Below are 8,365 nucleotides of genomic sequence, written 5' to 3' on the forward strand. Positions count from 1 at the left end.
GTCCGAGCGAGGCCGGCTCTCTAAGGCTTTGAGCCTCCATTTTGAGGAGAGAGTTCATACCGACGCGCGGAGGATTTCGAGCCTCCTCGGCCCCCGAGGGGCGCGGCATCGGGTGGCTCCCCAGGTCCGCGGCGGTGCTTCTCCCGCGCGTCCCCGTCCCTGCACCTGGGGGAGGCCCCGCGCCGCTGCGCGACCGCCCGCAAAGGTTCGCACATCTCCGAGGCCCCGTTGTGAAGATTGCTGCCGGGTGGATCCAGCTCTTCGGCGGCGCGACGGAGCCAGGCAGAAATGAAATCAACTGTGGCGAGGCCTTGGCTGCTTCCACGGAGGACTTCTCTGTGCCAGCGTCTTTTTCCTTCCCTTGAAAATCAAATTAAAAATAGCAAACACCTTTCAGGCATTCGTCGGCGCTAGGCAGATGAGCTAGGATTGAAGCAGCCGATCAGAAAGTGGGTATTTTCATAAAGAATGAAGCCGGCTGTTATTGACCCGGCGGCCTGGCGGGTGAAAACTTAATTATTGTGTGCGTGTCCTAAAACTGAGGCATAAATCTCCCCAGGCCTCTTGGATAACGTTACATCTTTGCTTATGAAAAATGGGATGTGAGCAACTCGCTGCACATTTCTCTGATTCTCCAGGTCTTGGGCTGCTGACACGCATTCGGTCAACTTTAAAGGAATGAGCATAAATCAGCAAGCCCCTAGCGTCTCCTCCATAGAGGTTCGCAAATCCGGAAGGGCGCCTCTGAACCCCCTGGGTCTGGAGCTTAGCAGTCCCGGGCAGGCTCCGTCTCCCCTCCGAAAGAAACTCGGGAATTCGCAGAGAGGAAACGAGTAGCCGCATCTTCACCAAACCCTCCAAACACACTCAGCAGAGTGTAATCCGCACACGTATTATCATTCGGTGAAATGTGTCATTAGCTACCCGCACACACATGTATCATCCTCAGCTGAATTTCGCTGCCTCGTGAATTTTAAGAAAATATCTCAATTAGGTTGAATTTTTAAAAAGAATAATTTTCTCCCTCTTTCTTTAAAAAGTTGTTTTCTGTTTTCAAAAGAAAAAAACAACAACAACTTAAATGGATGGCTTAAACTCTGTATCAGGCATAAATAGTTGTGAAATGCAAAGTGGCGTTTTACAATCGTCCACTTAAAATACCTCAATAAATTTGACAGTATTAAGAGCAGATGGAAAAAGTAGATTTTTTAAAGTACCATATTTACAATTTTTTAAAAATGGTCACATGACAGGCCATTACAGGATTAAAAATCATTGCTAATTTAATAGACGGAGACGGTGTCTAGTTGTTTCCATATTACAATTTCTTATTCTGAAAGTGTGTCCCTTTTAGGAAAAAAAATACTTGAATCAGCTATTCACCAACACTATCCCAGTATTTGGTGTTATTATTCCTACATAGTGGCTGGCATCCTCCTGGATGTCTTTTTTCTAAAGGTTCAGATTAATTGCTATTTGGGTATTGGGGAGTCATCATAATCCGTGCTTACTTCAGGTTATCTGGTAGATCCAGGGGAATTTTAAGTAAGAGGTAAGATCCACATTATCAACATCTGTTTCAGAACAGGCAGAAGAAAGCTCTGAAATATCTTCTGTCATTAGTTTCAAAAGCTGAAGGGAGGGAAAAAAAAAGAAAACTACTACTTTACCCAGAGTTCCTGCAGTGGCGATGGCTTGTGAAAGGGGTGGTATTCCGGCTGTAGAGCTGCTGTTGGCCTCCTTCCTAGGCCTGAAGCTCAGAATATTTCTTACATCTAAAGAAAAATATCCCCCAGTCAACAGAAGAGTCCCCTTCGGAGCTGTTCGTAAACACACAGTTTGATCCAGCTTTGAGGGGATTTTCCACCACTTTAAACACTTTGGGAGAAAGCTGTTATTTGGGCTTGATGGCAGCTCACTTAGAAACGGAGTGCTGTGGAACAAGCTGTGGGGACGCTGATCTGAAGCATCATTTTCATTTGCTCCCACAAGTGGAGTGAAAATCCTCGGGGCAGCAAAATTTGATTGCACTTCACAAGACCACTCCATGCGTACATTTCAAGACCAAGCTTTAGAGATTCTTTCTGTAATTCTCCACCAATAAAGGAGGTTTAAGTCTTCAGGTTGGAGAGGTTTCCGTCAGCCAGGTTTGTAACCAACCAATATTATCTTCCATAAAATGATGAATACGTTTACTCAGTTCACAAATACTTTCCTCTAACATAAAGATAAAATTAACCTCATCTTGAAATTCTGCACCCTAAGGATCCTGGTTCCACCAACGTTTCAATACATATTTGCGTAGCATGTTTCTGACAAAACACATCACCTTATGTTTATATTAAACATATAAACATACATATGTGTTAGTTACGACTCTAAACACATCTGATGTATTGTTTGGGGTCAATAAGTAGTAGAGATGATTATTACCAGTATAGTTTTGATGGTGGTTGTTAATATTAAATGTATATATTTCTTCCATAAATCAAATGGCAGCTTAGAAAACATCAGTATAAGATTGCACACCACCCAGGCGCAGCACTCAACCCTGAGCTATCCAGGATAACTCTCCTTCTGCATCCGTATTATGGTCATTTTGTAGATATGAGATCTTTAAGCTCTCCATACTGACCTCTTAAGAGGTGAGTTTCTTTGAATTTCTGAAATGTAACTCTAGAGCTCTAGAGTTAGAAAGGCATCTGAAACTTTTTATTTACCGTATAGATTCCCCTATAGCTCTAATTAGGATGGTAGATCACCTTGGAGGGTGAGGGCCAAGAAAGAATGGTTATTTAAGAACACCTCTTAGACTGTTAACAAAAATGTACAGCTTAAAAGCAGATCTGCAGAAATCCGATGCAGAGCAAGCCACTGTGAATACAAATCAAACTTGGCCATTAAAGAAAAGGAGCAAAACTTCATCAGGTACATTTTGTACCTGAACTCTTGAAATCACCTTAAATTATATCATCCTGGGTCATCAGTAATTAATGATACTATATCTGTACAGATTCTACAAATACATATACAAGCACACACAAGCACTGATATGCAAATGCATACACGTATACACATATGATATATATTCACATATATACAGGCACATGTATAACTTACATATATTCAAATTTGCTCCATCTGGAGCCAAAGAAATGAGTACTAAATCTCTAAAACAAGGAGTCAAGGAAGTAAGACTTTTGATTCCCTTGAAGCTGAAGAATTACAAGGAAGCTTGTCAACGCGAGGTGGCGCCCTTGATCTACTAATCCAGCCGAGGCCAATTCACGAGCTGTCAAAAGTCAAGGTCACAAATTGTCTTTTTTCATCAAGGTCAAGGTTTAAGGCCTTTCCTAGTCCTGTCATTTCAACAAATATCAAAACCTGCCCTCTCAGACACATGCAGACCCAACAGCAGACTTTAAAATACGACAGCCTGGGCATCGCTGATACTAAACAACTGGTTTTCATTTTCCACAGGGAGCCTGGGAATTTATATTATCTCTTCCTCCTTTCTTTTCTCTCCCTTTTAGAATACCTGACACTTTAACCTTCTTGAAGCACTTATCTAAATTTTTAGGATTTTAGTTGTGAGGGATTTCTCCTTTTGCTTGAAAAATTTGTAGCCAAAAAACAAAACAAAACTGAATAATATAGAAAAGAATGGTCCTTGGTTTGTATAGGACAAACCTGCTCCTTTTCTTTCTGTGCAGTGCATGTTTAGCATAGGAAAATAACGAGTATTTCCTTCAGATTTTAATGGCAGTGACTACTTTATTAACATAATTAATACCACTATATCAACTATCTACAGGTCTAAGTTGTTTCTTTTTTACTATTATTTTTAGTAGAAATATTTGAAAAGCAGGTGCACAAATACATTTCACAGTGTGCTGAATGTCTTTATTTACAAGATAGCATTTTATAGTGAATATGAACAAGATGAATGTGCTGGTTGAAATAACTGCTTGATTAAAGATGTGCTGTGAAGATGAATCCCTAAACTTTCTAATGCAGTCTCATAACACAATAAACAAGGAAAAAATACTAATCCCTTAATAGATCAAAATATAGAAAGTAAACATCTAACTGTCACAGGGGAATGGATTTCCATTCTGACTTTTCTAAAAAATAAAAAAGGAAAATTATTTCTCCAGCAATATGTTTATTAAGTATTGGGAAATATCAATTTAAATGAAAAATTGTGTTCAAACCAAAGGCCACCATGTTAGGGTAGGACCTCTCAGGAGATCTGACACAAAGTGAATTCCGTGAATTATCTGATGCTTTAAATATTTTTTAAAGCTATCAAATCCTTTGAAAAGTAGATTATATTGGGGCGGAAAATATTGTCCAAATGCCACAAAAGATCTTGTCATAAGCAAGTAAAAATTATTATCAGAAGGACATTCCCAACCTGGGGTTCCTCTGTAGCCTCAAAGGCTCAGCTGGTTGTATTTACTACCAAGACAAATGATCCTCGGAAGAGCTTTCTCTCCCTTTGCCCCTTCATAGTAAATAGTCCAAGATCATTATTTCAGTACCTTCTTCTCCTTTCCTTTCTAAATCTATACATGACACGTTTTGCAGAATATACAACAATGGTAGGACTTTCACTGAGATTTACCTGAGCAGTCACTTAACATGCAAAGGGGATTGTGATGGTGACCCAAGGACAAGCATACGTTTACAACAGCCTCTCGCATTTGTAACCAACTTTCGGATTATTATCGTATAACATACTGTCCTAAAATATAACGGTCACATAAATACTTACAAGATTTCAGTAAATGTGTAACTTATCTGAAATTGCGTATTTCGGGGTTGATGTTTGACTCTAGAGTTTTTCATTTAATGGTCTGGTGGGGTTGGCGGGAGAACTGGCAGTCTTTACCATTTCTTAGAGTAAAGTTTTAAAAGAGTTGTAGATTCCACAGGAGAAAAAGATTCCCCTTAGGAAAGCAAAATGCCAGTATCTCTCTTTCTCTTTCCCATTCTTCAATTATTATTAGCATTATAATCATTATCTGGACAAAGCAACGAGTTTTGAAGCATTTCTTCAAGTTGCCCTCTAGCTCCACTTTTAATCCATTAACTAGTGGTCTTCAGTTTGTTGATAACTTTTTTCTCTTTGACCCTCCTGTTCTGGAACCAGATTGTAACCTGCCGCTCGGAGAGATTCGTGGTGGCTGATATCCGCCTACGTTTGTCCTTGGTAACGAATTTGTTTGTAGCGTATTCCCGTTCGAGTTCTTTTAATTGCACCTTGGTGTAAGGGACGCGCTTCTTTCTCCCCCTCCTGTAGGAGCTGGCGTCTGAGGGATGAGAGACCACATCTGGAAAATAGGGAAGGCAAGTTACAGAAGGGTCAGATCCAGGCCAGGACACAGGCAACAGCTCTATCTGAGACACCGCCTTGCAGTGCCCGGCTGCCCTTTGCCAGGCTGTACAATCCAGCCTTTCTGCCAAAATCTGGAGGGCCAGTGGGGAGGGTGGTTAGTTCTGCACTGAAATGAAATCGCCCAGGGATCCAATGACCACCCCAGCCCAGGCCACTCTGCCCACACAGCAGCGGGCTTTGCTTGATCTCCTGGCCCAAACGTTAGCACCACGCTCAGGGGACAACACTTCTACGCCCAGATTCCTCGCTGTATCCCCAAAGCCCCAACACTTGATGTTTCTACACTGAAGGATTTTTGAGAGAACGAATACGGGCAATTTGGTGAACCATTTCCAGGTCAATTTCCCATCCTTACTTAAGTCGATGTCAAGGGCTGGCGAGGGCGGGGCGCAGAGGGAGAAGGAAGCCAGCTAGGGTCCCCACAAGCTTCTTCTCAGCTATCCCTCACCCAGGGAGAGCCAGGACCAGCCCAACTCAAGAGCAGTGCGGGCAGGGCAGGCCAGCCGGGATCGGGCTCCCAGGGGTGCAGCACCACTAGGACAGGCCAGGGAGAGAGCAGAGGGGCACGAGGGTGACCCAGGAGCGAGCAGAGAAGCTGGAGCAGAACGGGAGGACCGGGACTGAGAAAGGGGCGCCATTTACCGGGCAGAGTGGACTTCCAGAGGTGGGAAGGCTGTGCCTGCTCTTTGGGGCAGTACATTTGGCCGTTCCAGCCGTTGGGCAGCGCCCAGGGCTGGTAGCTTTCCATGGGAAGACCCAGGGGCTCGTGGCGCGACTCTCCAGGGCCCCCGAGGCCGGGCACCACCGGCATATCCAGGTAGCCAGGCACGGGCTGATGGTGGTGGTAAGGCCCGGGCGCATAGCCCTGGTGGTAGAAGGCGAACTCCTTAGCGCGTGAGCTGAACTCCTCGGCCGCGGGGCCAGCGGTGTCCATGTACTTGTCCGCGAAGGCAGCGGCGGCGGCCGAGGCTGGCTGCGCGCACGACTTGATGGCGTTGGGGTGCGGGCCCATGCGGGCGCAAGGGTAGTAGCCGCTGCCGAAATAGCCGTAGGGCAGCGCTGCGGGCCCCGACGAGCTCTGCGCCGCCGCTGAGCAGGGACTGCACTGCTTCGCGGCCTCGGCGCCCGCTGGGCCCGCGGGGCCCGGTCCTCCCGAGGACGACGCCGCCGCCGCCGCTGCTGCAGCTGCGGCGGCGGCGGCAGCGGCGGCGGCGGCCGACGGGGGCGCCTCCCCGGGCGCGCTGCTGTAGGCGGCCGCGGCGCCGGGCGCCAGGGGCGCCGGGTGCGCCATCAGGTTGCGGCACTGGTTGGCTGCGGCCGCCGCGGCCGCCGCAGCCGCCGCCGCCACCGAGAAGTTGCCCCCCGCGGCCGCAGCCGCCGGGTGGGGGAAGCCCCCGCCCCCGGCCCCAGCCGCAGCCGCCGCTGCCGCCGCCGCCGCCGCCGCCGCCCCTTCCATGTTCTTGTTGAGCTCGTCGGCCACCAGGCCGCCGCCGTTGTCGTAGAGAAACATGACGGTGGGCTCGATCCAGCGGGGGTGGAGGAGCACGGAGGCTGTCATAGCACGAGCCGCATGGAGAAGACCCCAGTGGCGCTGTTTTAAAAAGCCCCCAAGAAGTGAAGAGCGCGCGGCGCGGGGCCGGGGCCAGAGCGAGGGGGGCGGATCGCGCCCCGCGGGGTCGCGCCAGGCGGCCGCCCATTGGCCCGGGCGCCCCCCTTCCCGCTCCGCCCATGGCGTATGCAAAGCGGGCGGCTCCAACCCGGGCTCTGCTCTGTACACCCGCCGTCCCTGCCGCCGCCCGCGAGGTCCCCAGCGCCAGCGCCCGCCGCGCGGCCGCGCACCATTCACCCAAGGGAGAGGCGGGGGGTGCGGAAGGGTAGGGGCGGAGGACAGGGCGGGCGGGACCTGGAGGGAAGAGCGACCTCCTTGCAGCTCCCCTTCCCTTCCCATCTCCCAGTGAGGCTCGGAGCAGCGTAAGGCGGGGAGGGTATGGGGCGAGATGTTGGGTTGCGACCTGAGGCGATGGGAACAGGTCAGGTAAATCTGCGGACGGCTGGGGACGGTAAAGTAGCGAGGCGTAGACCAGGCTGGGTGTTTCTTGGGGCCTCCGGCGCTGTTTTCTTTCCAGGTATCCGCGCCTCTTTCTGCAGCGAGACACCAGCACGGACACTTGCGCTTTCGGCTTCGACAGCGTCGCGATTTGGCTCTCTTTCCGGGGGAACCGTGGCGGGGCGTTTGTGGATGCGCCTGGCTTATGGGTCCCAGGACATCCCACTGGAAAACTTGGACTACATATAGAAGCTTCCTCCCCTTCTTTGTCCACAGTGTTGGTGGGCAATCTCCTACACTCGTATTTAGGCCCATATGCTCAGAACGACCCATCACACCCACACGGACACACGCGCACACACACAAACCCAAGTGTGCTCTGATCACACACTCACACTTTTATATACAGACTGTTCCTCACTTTGTCCCAGTAACAACTCTTCCTCCTCCAGAGACTTTGAGATGGAGAGAGCGATCTTTGTGCACCGTTATTCAGTGCTCCCACATCTCCAGCCTGGCTGGCCTGTCTTGGAAGGTTAAGAGGAACAGGCCCCAGCTGGGTGCTGAGCTGGGACTCGAGCCCCCCTTCTGGGGCTTTAATGAGGCTTCACAGAGCCTGGGCCGGAGCTGACTCTCCAGGCACCTGGGCACTCTATTGCACTCCGTTTGGGGACAGGAGAAAGGGACTCTTTGGGGCCACTTCATACCTTCCCGCCCCCCCCCCAAAGTAGGACTGGGGAGAGCACTGTCTCCAGCCTGCAGCGGGTGCCCGGTCCTCCTCTGGCCATGAACCAGCTCGAGAAGCTTTTTTTCCTCTGTGCCTGGGAAATGCGACCCTTTCCTGAGAGCACAGTGGGGTGTTGGTGCTGGAAGAGGCAAGCAGCTGTCATATTTTGGAGAGGGATTCTGGGGGTCCT

General features: G+C 49.2%; 1 protein-coding gene across 1 annotated transcript; it reads right to left on the reverse strand.

The window, feature by feature from the left end:
* Positions 1-5,091: 5,091 nt before the first annotated feature.
* On the reverse strand, positions 5,092-6,959 carry HOXA13 (homeobox A13). The gene is made up of 2 exons (XM_060019918.1): positions 6,044-6,959; positions 5,092-5,336 (listed from the first exon to the last, which is right to left on the reverse strand). The coding sequence occupies exons 1-2, from the start codon at positions 6,957-6,959 to the stop codon at positions 5,092-5,094; spliced, it is 1,161 nt and encodes a 386-aa protein (XP_059875901.1).
* Positions 6,960-8,365: the final 1,406 nt, after the last annotated feature.

Source organism: Delphinus delphis, chromosome 9 (assembly GCF_949987515.2).
Source record: "Delphinus delphis chromosome 9, mDelDel1.2, whole genome shotgun sequence".
Lineage (NCBI taxonomy): Eukaryota > Metazoa > Chordata > Mammalia > Artiodactyla > Delphinidae > Delphinus > Delphinus delphis.

Excerpts from the sequence above, each read along its gene's own strand:
- HOXA13 (XM_060019918.1), bottom strand. The coding sequence starts at position 6,959 with ATGACAGCCTCCGTGCTCCTCCACCCCCGCTGGATCGAGCCCACCGTC. Across the intron at positions 5,337-6,043 it reads CTGGAAGTCCACTCTGCCCG|ATGTGGTCTCTCATCCCTCA; the intron begins GTAAATGGCGCC and ends CCTATTTTCCAG.